Source organism: Mastigoproctus giganteus, chromosome 1, assembly GCF_048544385.1.
Source record: "Mastigoproctus giganteus isolate SK-2022 chromosome 1, ASM4854438v1, whole genome shotgun sequence".
Lineage (NCBI taxonomy): Eukaryota > Metazoa > Arthropoda > Arachnida > Uropygi > Thelyphonidae > Mastigoproctus > Mastigoproctus giganteus.
The window spans coordinates 78,162,549-78,184,340 of NC_143575.1; the positions used below are offsets into that span (position 1 = coordinate 78,162,549).

At 38.3% G+C, this 21,792-nt stretch overlaps 1 protein-coding gene across 1 annotated transcript in view; it reads right to left on the reverse strand.

Annotated features, from left to right (window-relative positions):
• The window catches only part of LOC150090910 (serine/threonine-protein kinase DCLK1-like), a 482,386-nt gene that overhangs the window by 306,627 nt on the left and 153,967 nt on the right, over window positions 1-21,792 (reverse strand). Inside the window, exon 9 of the mRNA XM_090377039.1 lies at window positions 18,654-18,784. Within this exon, the coding sequence (XP_090233165.1) occupies window positions 18,654-18,784 (131 nt within the window). The remainder of the gene's footprint in view (window positions 1-18,653; window positions 18,785-21,792) is intronic.

The following is a 21,792-nucleotide window of genomic DNA, read 5'->3' on the forward strand; positions in this document are numbered from 1 at the left end:
AGTTTACCCCGACTTACGCGAATTCGACTTACGCGATTTTCGTCGGACCCACCTATCGCGTAACTTCGGGGTATTACTGTACTTTGATCCAAGCCCGAGGCGGGAATCGAACCCGCGACCTTTGGGTTGCCGGGCAGGTACTTTACCCACTCGGCTAGCCCGGTCGGCTGTACTTAGTACCATGCATGGGTAGAAGGTTGAGAAGATGAAAGAAGGTACTTATTGATATTAGACTTAAATTTCTGTAGATTGTATATCAAGAAATACACATGAAGAAAATTTGTTCCAGAAGTTGAAGGAATAAATGAGGAAGAGGAAAAGTTAGCAATATGAGTTTAAATTGAACAGAAAAAGGATGGTGACTAGCTGCAGCCATTCTATTTTCCAGTTTCTCAAATTGGAAGATAGAATGCAATGTGTTACCATTACCAAAACTATGGATAAGATTTCCATTATGTAAGAATGGTTATTAATATACAAGAGGAAAAGACTGGGAGAAAGAACTGAACATTGGGGAACACCAGCATTAGTGGAGAAGTTAGAAGGAAGACAGACAGCTATCTACTAACACACAATGAGCAGTCAGAGAGAAAACTGGATATGCAATTAGAGGGGGAAAAAAAAAAAAAAAAAAAAAAAACAATTGGTAATCCATATGATGGAAACTTATTTAGAAGACCTTTATGCCAAACACGATCAAAAGCATTTGAAATGTCAAGCTGCTTGATTTCACCAGACTTTTCCACTGAATTTGTACACAGATGGGTAACATCAGCCAGTGTATCACCAGTGGATCAACAATGACAGAATCTGTGCTAGCAATCATTGATCAGATGGAAAGTTTCTATATAGTTTAGGAATTGGCAGATATTGGATTTCTCCATTATTTTAGAAAGAGTAGAAATTTGAATTGGAGGGATTTGTCACTGTTTTTAGGAACTGGCTGGATATGAGCAAATTTCCAAGTAGAAGGGAAAACACAAATGGAATGAGAAAGTGAAAAAAGGTTACACAGAACAGGAGTCAGCTCGGGAGCACAGGTTTAGAGAACAAGTGAAGAAATACTATCAGACAGGAAATACTATCAAATAATTTTGAAAAGTCCTGATGCTTTCTTGGCATCACGACTTTTCAAAATTATTCTGACATCCTTTGATGGAAAACAACGAGAGGCAATGAAAACAACAAGAGGCAAAGTGTACTGGGAATGGTAGAAGATGATTTACCAGCTCATTGATACAAGAGTTGGAAGAAAACTGGGAGGCTATATCTTAAGCTGAGGTGGCAATAGAATCATTGGGTTTTAACAGAGGTGGGAGTAGAGATGGACAAAGGTTGCTTCCAATGGCTCTGGCAAGAGACCAGAATGCTAAACTATCATTTGGACAAGAAGCAAGTTTTCTACTCTTCACCTGTTCAAAATCTACTTTGGACTGATTAATAACTGCCTTAAAATTGTTGCAATCTTTAGTGTAGGCAGAAAATGAACCTGGAGATTTGGATGCAGACAATTGCTATATGTAGCATTCTTATCTTGAACACCTTTAACACATTTATTGGAAAAGTAAAGTTTAGATAAAGGATAAGATTTTAAGGTGCAGTTTTAAATAAAAGATTTCATTTCTAAAAGAATAATTTCACTGACACGATCTGAGCAAACACAGACAACAGAAGACTTAAAACAGTAATTTTCCTGGGGCATGGAAATCACACTTACAGGTCTACAATTATTTCACCCTTTGAATAACCTTTGTGAATAAAATATACATTGGCACATCTCCAATATGGAAAGATTTCCCATGAACTCAAAATGTTCTCATTATTATATATAAAGGCTTGATTACCTCTTTTACTCCTTCTTGTAATATAATAGGATAGATTCAAACAAGGAAAAGAATAGAAATCTCACAGATCATCCCATTTTGCATTCATGTAGTGCCAAACAATGCTGGGCTGCCACAAGAGAAAGGCTCCATTGGAGAAGGGACCATCACCAAGTTATCTGAGGTACTTAGAGGACCACTTACCTCGACTGAGTATTTGGAAGGGTTCTTCATAAGAAAAAGATCAAGAGTGTTGGCTGGGTGGTTAGGATTGTCTGGTATTTGGGTAGATAAATGATCATTAGTAACTGCAAAGCCTCATCATCTCAACCAGCTGTATCCATGTGGCTAGAACAGAGACAGCTGGAATTGTGAACATTGAAAATCATCAAGAAAAATTACCTCACTGTTAGAAAAGTTGGACTGGAGAAAGAAAAATTAGAAAGAAAGGAAATCAAAGAGATTAGTGGAGTTGAGTGATTGACAGATACAACAGATGAATTTAACAGAATGGGGTAGAAAGATTTTAAGCCACAGAACATTGAAAAGAGAAAATTAAAAATTGCTAAGTCCCTGACAGAGAATATCAGAACAGACAAATGCACAAATACCACTTTTGAAGTTAAAGGAAGTCTCATTGCCCTTATCTGTACTCTATCTAGCAGCTCTAAATCGTTCCTAAAATGAGGCCTCTAGACCTGTATGCAGTACTCAAGGTGTGACCTGAACATTGCCTTATACAAGGGGTTAATCATCTCCTTATCTCTGCTAGAAAAATTCCAATATATCATTCACAAAACCCCATGATCTACTCTTGATCATGATCTACTCAGTCAGATGTGAAGTTTTCTGTATAGTGTCTGCACTGCTCAGAAAACTTCATATCTGAATGCATAATTACCTGCAGGTATTTTTCAATCTCCACTATTCTGAGTGTAGCACCGCACAGTTGGTATGTTACTCTGGGATTACTGCTACCTATATGTAGCACTTCGCATTTGTCAATGTTAAACTTCAGTTTCCACTTCTTGGTACATCTGTTGACTTTTCCAAATCCTGTTGCAGTAGCATACTGTCCTTACTGTCATTAATAACCCAACCAACCTTCTTATCATCTGCAAACTTGGCCATTAAGCCTGATATACTTTCATCAATATCATTGATAAATACAGAAAACAACACCGGCCCCAACACGGACCCCTGGGGGCACTATTAATAACATTAGTCCACAAGGAGCAGCATCCATTGATTACCAGTCTTTGTCTTCTCCCATTGAACTCCCATTCATCCCTTTATCCACAGCAGCAACTTGCCCTTAATGCCATACTGCTCCAATTTGTACAGTAGTCTTCCATGTGCAACAGTATCAAAAGCTTTCCTGAAATCCAAGTATATGATATCAAAATTATTTTTTTGCATCCAGTTTCTTTGTCACCACATCGTAGTATCCAATCAAATTAGTTAGATAAGACCTCCCCTTAACAAAACTATGCTATGTCTGAACTATAACTGCAGTATTGTCTGGATGATCCTGCAATGCTTTATTAACCTGCTTAATCTGTATAACTTAATCTGTTTAAAATCAAGAGCAATACTCTTGATCTGATTATCAGCAGTCTTCATGCATTAAGAACCTGAAGATAAAAGAACCACTAGATGGCAGTGATCACCAGTGCATTGATGCGAGATTTACTTAAAGATGTAACTACCATCAAAGGTAAAGAGAAGGCTTTTGCTTTCATAAAGGAGACTACAGGGGTCTGAGACAGTTTATAAATTCTATACAGTGAGGGTAACTAATGAGTGCTGCCAAAAACAAATGGGAAGTATTCATGGAAAAAATCACAGATGCTACTAGGCATTTCATACCAACCAAGAATTACTATATAAGGGTTACCTTATATAGTAATTACGTTCAAGGCTTACTGTTCAAGAATTACTGTTCATTTACCTACATAAATGGATGTCAGATGAACTATTGAGATAAGTGGCAGAAAAGAATGATGCATGGGATGCATATTAAATATCAGGATATACAGAAAGATGTGGTAGATATTGACCAGTCTGCAATCAAGTCACAAAGGAGGTTAGGCAAGCCAAGGCAGATTACAAAAAATCTCTGGCAAAGAATGCCAAGAAAAGCAGCAAAGACTTTACTTATATAAACAGTGAAAGGAAGGGACTGAATTACACTGGTCCACATGATGTCGATGGTTTAACTGCTGATGGTCCTGATCAGGTTTCTGACAAACTGAATAGGTATTTTGAATCTACATTCACACAACGTGTTCTTTAGGTAGGGTGATGCTAGCTCTAACAAGGAACTCAATGATTTTGTGATAACTGAAGGCAACATTGCTGAACTTAAAATAAAAAAGCCATCTTAGGTGGATGGAATCTATCCAATTATATTAAGGGAGACAGAAAAGGATGTTAGCAAACCATTAGCCATACTTATAAGAGAATCTTTAGATTCAGCAGAGGTCGCTGTGGACTGGAGATGTGCGAATGTACCTCCAATTCCCAAAGGGGGATCAAAAAGTGACATGAGTAATTAGAGATCTGCTTGCTCAACTTCTACTCCAGGAAAATAATGGAGCTGGTTAAAGAAATAATGCAGGATCATCTAGACAGAAATTCAATTAAACTACATTCACAGCATGGATTTGTTAAGGGGCGGTCTTGTCTGATCAATCTGATTGGATACTAAGATACAGTGATAAATGAACTGGATGCAAAACGTAATTTTGACAGAGAGTGATTATCAGTTCTAAAGTAATGTTATTAGTGGAGTCCCACAGTGTTTGATGCTGACCCACTGTTGTTGTCTCTATTTAATAATGATACTGATGAGAGTATATCAGACTTAATCTCTAAGTTTGCAGACGATACAAAGGTTGGCAGGGAGGTTAATCACAGTAATGGTGTGCTGCTGCAACAAGACTGAGAAAAATTAGGCAGATGGTCTGAGAAATGGCAATTGAAGTTTAACATTGACAAATGCAAGGTACAGAATATGAGTAGCAGTAATACCAGAGTAATCTGGCATACAGAGCACAAACATAATTCTCCAAAACTAAATGTCTAATTGTTGAATAAGTTTTGGAGGTGGAGTAGTGGATTAAATTTCTTCCTAAACAATATTGCTAATTGTGGGACATTATTCAGCTATATTACAGACTTGTGCATTTAAAGAAATGTCCTCAATATTATTGTCCTCAAGACCTGAAGGCTACCTCAAAAAGGACAGGACTTCTTGTCATTTTTAAAGATTGTTTGGACTTTTTTCTGGATGACCAATTTCTGTCACACTGGGATAATCATTCAAGGTGGCCTATATATTTTTCAGATCTTACTTCCTGTGAAAGAGGAAAAACGAAGCTGCAAAACTAGGCAACACCAATCATCTTCCTAAAGTACAGTGGAATCTCCTTAATACAAAGTTCAATTTATTTGGTTTTTAGGAGCATTAGCAACTAAGGACATATTGCTCCGGGGATATGAGGTGGTCATTCCCTGACCTTTCTGCATCCTCCTTATTTGGTGGCCACGGGCCCGAACCCTGGTCTAATCAAGAAGTGTATGCTACGCATTGCTGCTCCTGCCCACCTGGCTGCAGAGGTGCCACAAAATTCAAGGGACCTAAATTTTCACGTTTTGTAATAATGAGGTTTGTAGTAACAAGGTCCCTCCCAAAAGTGTCAAAATTTTACCTTGTTTTTTTTTTTTTTTTTTGGGTACATACTGTATATCTAAGAATAATAATAAAAAATATTCATAAAAAAATAATAATAAAATAAAATAAAAACAAAAGCCTTGTCTAACAATACAGTAATAGGAATAACATATTTTTTAATGATTTTATTTTATTTGTAAGATAAACTAAGAGAAAAGCAATATTAACGTAAATGAAAATATTGTACAGTATTTTGATTTACAGGGTGTCTCAAAAATATTGGTACAAACGTTTAGAGGTAGATAACATCTAAAGGAATGTGAATCGCATAGGAACCCATAACCGGAAACATCACCATAAGTCGGTAGATGGCACTGTTCATCAGTTCGCAAGAGGGAAAATTTCTAGTTTACTCATTCAAGCAGTAGTCGCCGCACGAAGAGCATGCATCGATATACAAACTGTGAGCTGGCAGACATGCACCTAGCGTATGGATTAGCAGAGGGCAATGGACGAGCCACTCAACGAATTTATGGAAAACGCTTCCTAGACAGACAGAAATGTACGGGACCACCATTTGTTTGCACGTGTGCATCAAAATTTGTGTGATTATGGGTCATTTAGAGGTAACAGGAGTAGTGCGGGCAGACCACGTTCGACGCGAACTCCCGCCATGGAAGAAAGTGTGTTGAAAGCCATCCAGAATAATCCTACTACCAGCACACGTGCCATTGCCTCTGCCTTAGGAGTGTCTCGTTGCAGTGTGCAGCGTGTCTGGCACGACGATTCCTTACACCCCTTTCATCTCCAAAGGGTTCAGTTACTGCTCCCCAAGATCATCCTGCACGTGTGGCTTTTGCGCAGTGGTTTCTCCAAGAAAGTGTTCAAGGCTTGAATTTTCCAGCCTATGTTTTGGTCACGGATGAGGCTTATTTCACTCGGGAAGGCTTATTCAATTAGCACAATGCTCATGTGTGAGCTCACGACAACCCACACGGTGTGCGCCCCATATGGAACAACATCGCTTCACAATAAATGTGTGGGCAGGTATGGTCAGTGACTGCTTAGTCAGCCCATACCTGTTACCATCCCGCATGAACTCCACTAAATATCGGATCTTTCTTGAACAAGTTCTACCAGGGTTACTTGACGATGTTCCAGCAAATGTGAGACGCAACATTTCGTTTCAACATGATGGGGCGACTGCCCATTATAGAAGGTGTGTTTGTGACCATTTGAACAGGCGTGTTGGGCATCGATGGATTGGCCGGGGTGGACCCATTGCCTGGCCCCCACGCTCACCTGAATTATCGAGCCTTGATTTCTTTCTGTGGGGGGCCCTCAAATCTATCGTGTATGAATCGCCTGTGGAGATGGAAATGGATCTTGTGGCGAGACTCATCTGCGCTGCTGCTACTGTCAAAGAAACTCCAGGTGTGTTCGACCATGTCCGCCAATCCATGCTGCGTCGGTGTCAAGCATGCATCGCGTCTCATGGTGGAACCTTCGAGCATCTGTTGTAACATCATGAAGTGCATCCATCTCGTACTCCATTGTTAATATTATGTCAAATAAATGTTTGTCACTAATTACTGTCTTGTGTCATTTCTGCTTCTTGTGCCTCTGCTACTACTTTCCCGTGACGTTTCCGGTTATGGGTTCCTATGCGATTCACATTCCTTTAGATGTTACCTACATCCCTTAAATGTTTGTACCAATATTTTTGAGACAGCCTGTATACAATATTTTAGTATCACAGTAAAAAGAATTACAATCTTAATATAAAAGGAGACATAGAAACCATTCACTTTTTAATAATTTAATCTAATTTAAAGAAAGAATCCAATGCTGTTTGCACGGTTTTTGTCCTATATGCATTTTTAACTACAGCACAGACGTCATCAAATGCAATAGTTGTTTCTTTATCAACGTTACTGCAGACCAACACATTCTCTATTATGTTCAAATGCATTTTGGGCAACTTTTTTAGATGGCAGTGTGTGTGCACTTCTTCACTTTTGCTGTCGCTGGTAACAAAAACATCATTGTTTTGTTCGGTTCCCAGCAGTTCTTCTGGTGTTGGCATTGCAGTGGTAGCAACTTCTTCATCCACCTTCACAAACTCTTCAAATCTGCCAACAAAATCCATATGCTCCTTCAAATTCCTCCATTCCTCACTGTTGCTATCACATTCGTCTGCTGGACCATGTTTTTCGATGATGTTCCCACCAAAGCCACTCTTTCTGAAACAGTTGATTATTACACTTGATGTAATACTTTCCCAAACAATAACAAGATTATGGATAGCATCCAAGACATTCCAATTTGGCTGCAAATTGTTCCCTCCTTCTATGTTGCAGATCAAGTACCTTATCAGGCGGGCTCTATATGCTCTCTTGAGGTTATAAATAATGCCTTGATCCAATGGTTGCATTAAACTGGTGGTATTGTTGGGTAAAAACAACAGCCGTATATTTGTCAACTTAAGTGTCTCGGCAGAATGTGCTGTACAACAGTCTAGAATCATCAAAATGTTCCTTTTTTCTGAAGCCATTCTGTCCAATTTTGACCGCAAGCCAAGCACTTCTACTGGCCTCGTAATCACAGGGAAGTTGGTTAACTGCTTTAAAACATCTTGGCTTGGAAAACTTACCAATCACAAATGGACACAGTTTTGTACTGCCATCTGAATGCAGCATAACAGAACAATGAGTCTTTGTTTACTTAATTCTGCACCATGACAAGACTCTTCTCAAACAGCAAATGTTTTGTTTGGCAGCAAATTATAAAATAAACCTGTCACTTCAAGATTAAAAATATCCTTTGCCTCATATTTTTCAAGGATGGACCATACAGAACACAACCAGTCTGTAGCGTTTTCTTTGTCAACTAATTCAGACTCACCGCAAACATTTCGTGAAACCAAGTTATCTCGTTATAAGAATCAATTTTGAAGGCCTTTGCGAAATTTTTCTAAAGTACATTTCTGGAGGTCACGACCATAAAACAAAACTTTCCAGTTTATTGGGCTTTTCTGTTAGTGCATCTAATTATAAATGGGTAGTAAATTCGATTTTATTGCATTTGCAATAATACCGATAACTGCAATTGTGTGGATTTTTACGCTATTAGGGTGAAATGTGTTCCCCTTCACTGAAATCTGCAATCATATAAAAAACAAATTTTCAGAAACTTCTCTTCATTCCTATTTACCTATTACAATGATGAAGGTAAAGCAACCAACAATAAGTGCAAGTGGTGGTAGTGCCAGGAAACGAAACAAAACTGATTTAGAAATGAAGATGAAAATGATTAAGAAGTACGAAGCAGGACAAAGTTTGTCATCTATTACAAGGGATTTAGGTCTCGCTGCTTCAACAGTGAATACTATTTTAAAGGACAGTGCACATATAAAAGAACATGTCAAAGGATCAATGCACTTAAGATCAACAGTGATCACAAAACAGCACTTAAGATCAACAGTGATCACAAAACAGCACTTAAGATCAACAGTGATCACAAAACAGCACTTAGGTGTAATATTGAAGGTGGAACAACTATTAATAATATGGATGGAAAATCAGATTCTGAAGCAAGTGCCCCTGAGACTGTGACAATTCAAGCAAAAGCAACAAGTATTTATAAAGATATTAATGATAAGTATGGCGAATCCCATCCCAAGTTCGTGGCAAGCACAGGTGGTTTAATAGGTTCAAGGTTCGCGCCAGTTTCCACATTAAAATATGCAGTAAAATCACCAGTGCCGATTCTGCAGCTGCAGAGAAATTTTGTGATGTCCTGGAAAAAATTATTCATGAAGGCTACTCAATGCAGCAAATTTTTAACGTTGACAAGAATGCCTGTATTCGAAAAAGATGCCAGATAAAACATACAATTCCAAAGAGGAAAACAATGCCAGGTTTCAAGGTGTCAAAGATAGTGCCACGCACTTTCTTAGGGCTAATGCAGCGTGAAATTACAGATTAAAACCACTGCTTGTGAACCATTCTGGAAATCCTCGTGCATTTAAGGTCATCAATAAAGCCACCACGCTACCCGTGCATTTCTGATTGAACCAGAGAGCACAGATAACAATATCTCTCTTTGAGGACTGGTTTAAATGCTGTTTCATTCCCAAGGCTGAAAAGTATTGTAAAGACAACAACATTCCTTTCAAAATTTTGCTTTTATTACATAATGCTCCTGAACATCATATGCATCTAGATGATTTCAATTTGAAAGTGAGAGTAATATTTCTACCTCCAAACATGACTTCACTCATCCAACCTATGGATCAGGGTGTTATTTCGAATTTAAAAGCATACTATTTACGCACAACCTTTGCTCAGGCATTGTCTGCAGTAGATGGTGAAAAAAATTTTAAGTTAAGAGACTTTTGGGAATCGTACAATATTTACCACGCCATCCTAAACAGGCCTGGGCAGAAATTACTAAAAGTTATTTAATGGCGAATGGAAGAAAATATGCCCACGGCACGTAAAAGACTTTGAAGGATTTGAAAAAGACGAATTATATGAAGAGGTTACAGTTAAGATTGTAAAGACTGCAGAGCTACTTCAGTTGGAGGTTGATGCCAAAGACATGGAGGAGTTAACAGAGGAAGAAGAGAAGGAATTATCTAATGAAGAACTTATTGACTAGTAGGCAACGACAGTGAAAGAAGATGCTGACGAAGCTCAAGTTGAGCCAAATGAGTAGCCGAGATATGCTTCATCACGAGAGAGAGAGAGAGAGAGAGAGAGAGAGAGAGAGAGAGAGAGAGAGAGAGAGAGAGAGAGAGAGAGAGAGAGATGTCAATGGCATTTCGTGAAATTGCATCGGCAAAGGCAAGGTTTGAGAAGATGGATCCTGGCAGTGAATGATTCGTAAAAGTTAGCAGAGGGTTGAATGATATGCTTGCTTGCTACAAAGAAATCTACAATGAAATGAAAAAAGCCACCGTCCAGTCATTAATTAATATGTTCTTTCGTAAGGTTGAGCAGCCGAATTTAAATCTCCACAGCCCTCGACCTCCGTAGCAGCATACTTATCAGCTGAAGATGTCAATTCTGGCAACGATGCACAAGAGGTAAAACTTACTGATGCCTGTCTCCTTTCTTTTTTGCAATTTTATAATTTTGAAATTTTTTAAAATTTTGTAAATTTTAAAAAATTTACAAAATTTCCTGCGCATGATAAAAAAATTGAATAAATACAATAAATAATTCTATTCACATGTTCATCGAACATTTCTTTTTTGATTCAGTTAATTCAGTGAGCACAGTTGCGAGTGCTGCAAAAGCATGGGGGAAATTCCATGCTTGCGTAGCGTTCCGCAGAATGCAACTCTTATGTATGTTGTTGTTGTTGTTTGGTTTTTAGGAGCATTAGCAACTAAGGCCATACTGCTCCGGGGATATGTGGTGGTCATTCCCTGACCTTACCGCATCCTCTGTATTGGTGGTCATGGGCTCGAACCCCGGTCTAATCAAGAAGCATGTGCTATACACTGCTACATCTGCCCACCTGGCTACGGGGGAACCTCACTGAGATATCCTTACTTGACTGTATTATTCTACACAATAGCCCACACACACAAAAAACATATATACGTACATATCGCTCTATTGAGCATTGTCGTGTATACAAGGTCAAGTTCAAGGTGTGTTTCTTTCAATTGCGGTCTCCAGGGTTTCCCCTATATGCTGCTGTAGCATCTGAAAAGGTGAAGGCCGGCAAGCGTAGGTGTGTATGTATGTAGGTGTGTAAGTATGCATCTTGTTATGTTGAGTGCCGGCACTGGTGACTTTGCAGCCAGGGGGAAGGGGACCAGGTGTCCCCTGCCTGACTCCCAACCTTAGCCACGAGGAGGCATGCCAAGGTCCACTTTCTAGCTGAGACTCTTACTGGGGCTATCAGGCAAGCCTGGGATGTTGTATATACAGATATATGCTCCAAAGAGCTCACGCAAGAAAGATGGGTTAGTCTTTAGTATATGTTACTCATTTTAATGGCCATGCAAAGATGTGCTGTAAAGCAGTGATCGACAAGCCAAATATGGATTATGGAAATATGCAATGCTTATATGCATGTTGTATTTCTGTGTGGCACAAAGCAGTGATTAGCATGTGCAGTGTAATTTACCATTTGTTTGCATCTGAACATTTCTGATAAGCTTCTAATATAAATGTATTAGAATGTTTTGATAGGTTATAAGTTACAGCTCATTTCGGTGCTGATGTATTAAGGCAGGATTTGGCAACTTTTTATGAGTGAAGAGCCATTTTTGATCTAATTTTAAAAAAGAGAGAATCCGAAGAGCCGCACCTCAGCTCAAGCTGGGGGGGGGGGAGTTTTTTAAGAAATGGAATAGAGTGGGAAGGTGATTTATTAAAAATGTATATATTTTGAAATATTATTTATCAATACCGAAAAAACGTAACAAACATCCAGTTAGGTACGAATTGCTGAGAGACTCGCATAGTTCAGACAGTTTCTTTATTTTTTTTTAATATAATTCATGTTCGAAAATATTTGCACACAGAAATACATCAAACCAAAAATTGAATCCAAATGCAAATATTTTCAAACTTATATACATGTCCGGTAAGTTACTTCACGTATCAAACACAATTTGGTCTTGCCTTTTCAATTCATCTATCACCGTCCATTTGTGTAGAATTGCATGAGCAGCTTTTTGCATTTCCAAATCCTCAATTTTAGTTTTAAGGCATTTTAAGTTTTGCAATCCACGTACTCGATTTTTAAGTCCTCTAACTCCATTTTAAATTGTGCTTCATATGGGCTAAAAGATAAAGAGCAGCAGTTACATGTTCTAAGAGCCGCAGGTTGCCGACCCCTGTATTAAGCAAAAGTGAAGTGGTCATTTCCATTTCTAATAGAATAGGGCGAGTAGGCCATGAACCCTCTGGAGGGGGGAGAGGGAGAGAGAGAGAGAGAGAGACTGCAAGATTTTTCTATAGTTTGCAGAAGGATAGATGTAAGTGTGTGACTGAGTGGTATATGAGTGTGGGTTTGATATAAATGCCCCACGTGTGGAAATTTAATGAAATTTTTTTCTTCCCCCCCCCATGAAAACCCCAAACATAAGAGGTACGACAACCTACAGTACTTATTGGCAGTTGAGAAGGTGAAAGAAGATATTTGTTGACATTAGACGAACTTCTGTAGATTGTAACTGTCAGGAAATACATATGAGAGAAGGTTGTTCCAGAAAACGGAAGTTGAAGGAAAAACGAGAAGGGAGAAAAGTTGGTTCTGTGAGTTTGAAATTGGACAGTAAAAAGATGTTGAGTGGTAATGGCACGTGTTCGGACTGCTTTGAAAGAGAGAGCATAAATTATAGAAGCCAATTCAGAAGAACAGTGCCCATGGATGTATGGATAGAGAAGGCATGCAGCAGAAACAGAATGTCAATGAAACAGAGAGTGGAGAGACTGATAGAGATGAGTCATTAATTAACCTAACTTCCCTCTTCTGAATGGAATCTAATAGTTTGAGAGAGGTTTTGGGAGCACCACCAAAGATGTGGGAACAATATTCCATGGTACGGCAGATTTGCAATTTGTACAGAGTGAACAGCTTCTTGGAAGAAAAGCAACCATAAGAGCGAAAGATAAAGCCAGTTTTTTAGATGCGGAGGAAGCAATATTTATAATGTGCTTATGCCAAAAGAGATTAGAAGATGGGGTAATCCCCAATAGAGATATATCATCTTGCCTAGAAATCGGAGTGCCATTGAAGATAAGCATAGCAGCAAAAGAATTCTTTTTGCGACATATAAGCCAGGACTGAGTTTTAGAAGGATAGAAATCAACTAATTTATCTTTATCCCACTGGAGAATTACCTGGAGATCAGCATTTAAGGAATTGGTAGTGGATATTTGAGAAGTTGAAGCTATTTGAGCAGGGCAAGGTTTCTCAAACTGGAAGGTGGAATGCAATGAGCTATCATCAATAAAACTATGGATAGGATTTCCAGTCAATGGAAGAAGGTCATTAATGTACAAGAGGTAAAAGATTGGGGGAAAGAACTAAACCTTGGGGAACACCAGCATTAGTGGAAAAGTTAAAAGAGAGGGGGCCGTATACCATCACATGCAGTGAGCAGTCAGAAAGAAAACTGGATATCCAATTACAAAAAGCAGTTGCCAAACTGTACAATGGAAGATTATAAATAAGCTTCCATCATATGGCTTTTAGGGGATCTTTATGCCAAACATGATCAAAAGTCTTTAAAATGTCAAGAGCAACTGCTTGAGTTTCACCAACTTTTCCACTGAATTTATCCATAGATGAGTAACATAAGCCAAAATATCACCAGTGCATTGACACTGCCAGAATCCATACTGATGATCGTTCAGATGGAAAGTTCTCTAGATGATTTCTAGAGAACTTTCTAGAAAAGTTAGTGGTTACTTGATTTCTCAATTACTTTAGAAAGAGTACAAGTAATTGCAATGAGATGATAATTGGATGGGAGGGATTTGTCACCCTTTTTAGGAACTGGCTGGATATGAGCAAATTTCCAAGCAGAAGAAAAAGAAAAAGATGGAATAAAACCTTTGGAATAAGAAAATGAAAAAAGGCAACACAGAACAGGGGTAAGCTCAGGACACAAGTTTTAAGAACAAGTTGAGTAATACCATCATGACCTGCAGCTTTCTTATTATCAAATTGTTCAAAATTTTTTTTGACATCCTTTTGATGGAAGACACAAGGCATTGATTGGAACATACTGGGAATGGTGGGAGGTGGTTTCCCAAGATCATTAATACACGAGTTGGAAAAAAAATAGAATGCTAGCAGGTCAGCTTTATCTTTCACTGAAGTGGCAATAGAACCATCTGGTTTTGACCCAGGTGCAAACACAGACGGACAAAAGTTGCAGCAAGAGACCAGAATGATCGGCTACCATTTGGACAAGAAATAAGTTTTCTACTCTTAGTTTGTTCAAAATTCAGTTATTAATCAGTTCAGACTGATTAATAACTGCTTTACAATTGTTGGGAGCTTTGGTGTATGCAGAAAATCAAACTGAAGATTTGGAAACAAGCCAATTATGATATGCAATATCGTAATTGGCTTGTTTATATATATATGTGCTAAGGCTGTTCTTCTCTTGAACAGCCTTAGCACATTTATTGGGAAACCAAGGTTTAGATAAATTATGAGATTTTAATGTGGAGTGTGGAATAACGGATTCCATCCCTAGAAGAACAATTTCAGACATGATCTGAGCAGACATTGATGTCAAAGTTTTGAAACAGTAATCCGACCAAGGAAAAGAAGAAAACAAATCTCGCAGATCATCCCATTGTGCATTCTTGTAATACCAAACAACATGAGGTTGGGTAATGGCCATGAGAGAAAGTCTCCATTGCAAGAAGGGACCATCACCAAGTTATGATCTGAGGTGCCTAGAGGACCATTCACCTTGAAAGTGTAATTAGAAGGGTTGTTTATGAGAAAAAGATCAAGTGTGTTGACTGTGTGGTTACGACTGTCTGGTATTCTTGTAGATAAATGAACAACCTGTGCAAAGTCAATAGTAATTGCAAAAGTCTCAGCATTTTGACCAACTGGGTCCGTGTGACTAGAAAACGGAAGCCAGCCGGAGTTGTGAACATTAAAATCACCAAGGACAATTACTTCACTGTTAGAAAAGTTGAACTGGAGGAAGTCAAAAAGTTCTAAGTGATTTGTGCAGTTGGAAGAATGATAGAGGCAACAGATGAATTTGACAGAATGTGGTAGAGAGATTTTAAGAGAAATTAACCAAACGAAAGGATGTTATAGATGGGGAATGAATGGAAATGCAGAGTGAAAGGAAGAAATACTCATATTGTGAAAAGATCTGTGCAAAAGGGGTCATAGTTCTTAGAATGCTAGTTAAGAAATTAATGTTCTTCTTTTGACCTATTATTGGGTTCAGAAGACACCACGTGAGTTTGTGATGCATAAGTTGGGTGTGAGTTCTACAACCAAGACTGACTGGAGGCACTTTTCTCAAGCAGCGTGTGTAAATATGTGTGAAAGAAAGTTGTATGCTTGTTAGTTTGGATTTTTTTTTTTTTTAGTGAAACCTCAAACATGAAAGGTATCAAAACCTATAGTACTTAATACTGTGCATGGGCTGAAGGAGATGAGGAGGGGTGTAGTTGTTGAAATTGATGAGAGTAAGTATAGGAAGAGAAAGTACAATAGAGGTAAACGTGTCAATAGGAGATGGGTGTTTAATGAAGTTTGATGAGGTTCCATATGGTGTTTTTTCACAATGTTAAAAATTGGAGTAAATATGTCCTTCTAGAACTTCATTAAGACTTCCATTTTGTCCTACTGTGGTATCGGATTGCTGGAAGTCTCATGATTGCCTAATTGACAAAGGTTTTTGGCATATCTCTGTGAACCACCTGCCTCATTTCAGCAATCCTGAAACAGGCAAGAACACCAACAGTATTTAGGGCTCATGGAGTTCTATTAAAGAGACACATTCTGCACCGACCTGAAAGAAATCAATTTGACTCTTACCTCGCCAACTATATGTGGTGAAGAAGTCACATACACACTGTACCAACTTGAGAAAGTAATTTTTCATGGTGGTGAATGCCAGTTTTAAACCGATGGATTCTGACCAGCTGCCATGAGTGCAATGTACAAGCCACTCTCATGAGAGCAATGTACAAGCTGGTGACATCAAATTAGTGTTTATTTCAAGTTTTGCTTAGTTTTCTTAATTGGATTAAGTTACAATAGGTCAGGTTATGTGTCATACCACTATTCGGGAGAGATTCCAACTAGTTTCTGTTTCATGTAAAAAAAAAAAAAAAAAAAAAGTAAAGTAAACTGCAGCCATTATCAATCCACTGCAGGATGGAAGCCTCAACAGTTCATGTTGAGGGAAATGGACCATAATCTCTTTTCAGGTAAATCTTCGACACCCTCATAACAGAGTTCAAGCCCCTGACTGCTAAATACGGTTGATCAGCCAACCCGGACTGGATCAGCATGACAGATTATGGTCCATTTCCCTCAACATGAACTGTTGAGGCTTCCATCCTGCAGTGGATTGATAATGGCTGCAGTTTACTTTACTTTTTTTTTTTTTTTTTTTTACCCTCACAAATGTCAGCTAGTTGAAAATTGCAATGCAATCGTGGGAGAAAACTGCAGGAATGCAATGGGTGGGAGAAGCTAGTTTGCTAATCAGTGCTTCATGCCCTCCATGCCCAATCAAAAGGGATACCATATACTAAATTAACAGAAAGACATACATATAAATATGTACAAATAGCAAAATGGTAAAGTGTAACCATGTACAGTCAGTCCTCGTATAACACGCGTTTACACTACACGATTTATAAATCGGGAAACAATATCGTATATAACACGAATCGAATTTGCTTATGCACAATTCGCCTTTGTATCTACAAGAAATGGCAGTTGAATGCAGAATCACCCCAACTGAATGCAACACGATAGGAATGAAGAGAAGATTCTGAAAATGTATTTATGTTTTTTATATCAGTGAAGGGGAAACACATTTCACCATAATAGCGTAAAAACCCACACAATTCCAGCTATCGGTATTATCGCAAATGCAATTAGATCAAGTTTACTACCAGTTTATAACTAATTCCACTAGCAGAAACACAACTGGAAATTGTTTTTATTGTTTTATGGTAGTAATCCCCCAGAAATGTGCTTTAGTAAAATGTGAGCTTTACGGTGATGTTTACTCAGTTGCTACATGCATGCAGCTTTGTTTATGTGTATCAAGCGTGCCTCCACATTTTGTAATTGTGCTTTATTCCCTAAAAATGAGTAAAATACTTAAAAGGTGTGAAAAGGAAGCATCCTGGTGAAGACACTACAGATTCAGAGTGAAAAAGAAAAGCAATATCGATAGACAGAGGTGGACTGGGTCAAAAATTCTTACCCATTTATGGCCAAAATCACACCGGCCTCCATCGTCTTCTGGCCTCCAGCTTGTCGGAGTTTCCCAGTAAGGCTTATGGCCAGTCCACTTCTGTTGATAGAGAAACAATATGAAATTGTGAAATACTTTGAGTGAAATGAAAGACCACGTGATATTGACGGCCTAAATGAGGCAACGCCGAGAATTAGAAAGAATGCTGAAAAATAAAACTTTCACAGAACAACTCAAAGTGTAACAAGATCCATTAGATCAAGACACAGAATTGGAAGAGATGGAACAACTGTCATCTGTTTGGATAGAAGATCAAACAAAGAACAAGTTTGCTTACAATAGAAGCAAAAGCATTAGCAATGTTTTATTAAGTAATAGTCAAAATAAAATACATAATTTATTACATTTATTTATTGTTTGGTAATGTTTTGGTTACAAATGTGTTCAATCTTGGGTGGTCAGTACCTAACCCCATTTTTCCCATAGGGTCTGTTGTTTATATTGCACGATTTTCCATTGCACGAAGATTTCTAGGAACACAACTATTGTGCTATACGAGGACTGACTGTACCACTATTTTCATTTAGTAATAGCAATATTAATTTTTTTTTATGCTCAATATATGTTTGACACACAACGTCTGTAAGCTCAACTGTATAAAAGAATTTCATAATATATTATGTATATTACGAAATTTTATCATTCGTAGTGAAAGAAATATGCACAGATACATAATTCAGAGCTCACACATGAAAGATATATATATATAAATAAGTACATACTTCCAAAATGGTAAAGTGTAATCATGTACCGCTATTTTCATATAGTTATAGCAGTTAGAACTTTTTTATCGTTTTTCATGCTCAATATATCTTTGACATACACAAGGTTTGGAAGCTCAACTGTATAAAATAATTTCATAGTATATTATATATCATCTCATGCAATATAAACCATTTTATTATTCATATTGAAATAAATCAGGCCTGATGTAGCCAAGTGGTCAGGAGAGCAAGTGCAGTAGTACAATCTCTTTGAATGGACTGGGGTTCAAGTCCGTAACTGCTAAATATGATTAACAATTTGTACTGATTGATTTATTGCAAACTCCACTGACTTGGTGATCATGCCGGAGTAGAACAAAGCTAGAACAACTTAAATTTTTTCAAGAGTTCATTAAACGGTAGTGCAAGACACTCCTTACCTGTCTGTACATTCTCGAACAACAGCAAAATTGCCATCTCCTATTACCTTGCCTATTTCATAAAGTTGTGTTATTTCCCGAGGAAAAACAGACACAGAAGTAGGATGACCATTCTGCAACTTCTTTATATTCTAAAAATAAATAAAAATTAATATTCAAATTTACTTTTATTTGTATTCAAGTAAAACAGGCAAAAATCTTTAAATAATAGGAAGGAGTAACATTTCAAACACACATTTTCATGGTAACACAGTTTCAGTAATATAAGGTGTGATTTAGTTATAACTTATGATAAGCTATAATTCTGAGCATATATCAAGAATAATTTGGAATCTCTGCTATATAATCTATCATAACCAATACTTTGAAATATAAGTAGTATATATCCATTGTAAAGAAATGTGATTCAGGGCATAGATGGGATGAAAAACCTTTCTGGAAGCAGATATACAAACACAATTTTAATTAACAATGTAAATAATAAAATGAATTCTTGAATTCATTTTATTATTTGAATATTGAATTGAATATTCAATGTTGAATTGAATTGAATATTCAATGTCTATTGAATATTCAATTCAATAGACATTGAATGTTCATAGACAACTAGATGGGCATATCTACCTCCAAGATTACAGTTAACAGATCACTTACTGAGAGCTGCTAAGTTGTCTTTTTTCAATTACTTAAAAGGTATTGATTTTTGCTATATTCTTATACAAAATTAGTAGAGCACTTGTTATTTATGTTTCTCTGATAAAGCAGGCTAATTTTATGTTTACTTGGTTTTCAAAATAGTTTAAAAAACTAAAGTTATAGTCTGCTGCCATTGTTACTGTATCCATACAACAATAATATATCTACAATAGTTATAGTATCAATATAAGGACAATATAAATGTAATATGAATTATAGTATTATTATAGAATGATATAAATGTGATTTAGTAGTCTTCTATATAATTCTGTAGAAGCATAGTTAATATTAGAAGAGTTTTAAGAAGATTAAAAATATATAGCAATAAAAATGCACTCTCAAAGCAATTGTATCACAGAGTCCATAATGTAACTTAGCATAGTAAGTTAATAGAATAGCAGTTACTCCTGCCAAATAATCCAGACCCAGGTTATGTTATATACATTACACCAAGAAATATATCATACTGATATGTAATAGTTTTGTATGGCATTCTTAAATTTAGACTAGAATCATGTCTCAGACTAGAGCAGGGAAGCAAAAGGCTCAAAGTAGTGGGAATGCTTTGCCTTGGGAGAGAACTTCCAAGAGCAGTTCTCTTATGAATCAGTGTTTTATCATATGTCCTGAATGTTTTCTCTGCGAAACTGCCTTTAGCCAAACATCAAACAACCAAAAAAGGGCACGCATTGTATGTGTGAGGTAATAAACACGGGCATAGGATAAAACTCAAATTCAGCAGCCTGATAAGCTTAGGAGAGCTTGAACACCACGAACAATGCTCTCAAAGGAATAAATAATGAGTGACCATCAAGCACTCAATTCAATACTATATGCATCTGAGCATCTCATCCACTAAAACCCAATCCATTCCCCTGAAGGGCTGTCTTGATCCGCGGAGGCTGCCTCAAATCAAGATACATGGCACAACCATCAAGCTTGTTACCCAAGGCGCCTCCGTAGCCAGGTGGGAAGGAGCAGCAGTGCGTAGCACACGCTTCATGATTAGACCGGGGTTCGAGCCCATCACCACCAAATACAGAGGATGCGGAAAGGTCAGGGAATGACCACCGCCTATCCCAGAGCAATATGGCCTTAGTTGCTAATGCTCCTAAAAACCAAATAACAACAACAACTTGTTACCCAGCTGAAACTCCTGGGCATTATCATCAACAGCAAACTAACATTACTCCCACACCTCAACTATCTAGAGAGGAAATTAAGAAATTACACTGCACTGGTTGCCAGGGTGACTCGCCGAGATTGGGGGCTCAAAAAATGCACTGTAGCATTACTCTATAAAGCCATAATCATTCCTGGCTATCACCTACGCTTCTGGCATATGGTTCACCAAAGCCTCCACTGGACGAAGAAAGCTGAACATCATTCAACGGCCAATTCTCCTTATGATAACCAGAGCATGTTGCACCTCCAGCACGCACACTGTACAGGTCCTCCCCAGTGTACTGCCCCTAGACCTTGAGGTGGCCCATGTGGGGATGCTGTATCAGCTCAGCAGAGGAAAGTCTACTACCTTTATTGATTTTACCACGGACCCTGCTAACACCTATTCCAGTGAAAAAAGCAGACTCCTAACATACTTATAACAGACCTGGCAAGCTAGATGGTCTTAATCCACCAAAGGGGCCATTACCCACAAATTTATACTGGACATATGCAAAGTATATCCCAAATCATCATCCTGGTTCTCCCCAGGCCTTCTAACCATGTATCTCCTAACAGGGCATGGTGCTTTTCACAGCAAACCGAACATTCTTGGACTTTCCGACAGCTACCTTTGCACCTGTGGTGCCCAGGAGACCTGGGATCACTTGATGCGTGACTGCCTACTATATGATGACCTCAGATCTTCTCTCATCATACAAATTCATTCCATCCCGAGAGACCAGGAGCAGCATCTCCTGGAAGACCACCATACCTATATAGCCTTTTCTAACTTTGCTCAGGGCCTCTTCACGAGGCAGAAAACCCTACCACAATCTCAGAATCAGACCCAACCAGACAATGAAACGGCCTAATCAGCCATGTGTCAAGACCACTACTTGCTTCAGCGTACTGCAATCCCCGTGAAGACTTTCAATCTGCACAATAATCGTGCCTTTACAATGCAGCCTCAATATAACCTCGATCTACCATGACTGCCACTCCGGCTTCGCCCCCACCAAGTTGACTCACCACTGAAATGACTTCACCACCTGGACTGGACTCTGCCAACTATGACTTCATGCAGCATTGCTGCCAATGCCATGTGGTGATCCTGAACCAGTGCTCCCTTGCACGGATCTGTTTCTCCCCTATCCTCCTGGCAGGGGGGAGGTGACGGTCCTCTTGTCTCCTCCCTGCTGCCCCCTCTTTCCTACTGGTGGGGCATGGGCCTGCCTCACTGATTTTGAGGTCATCTACTCTATCGACCCTATACTTC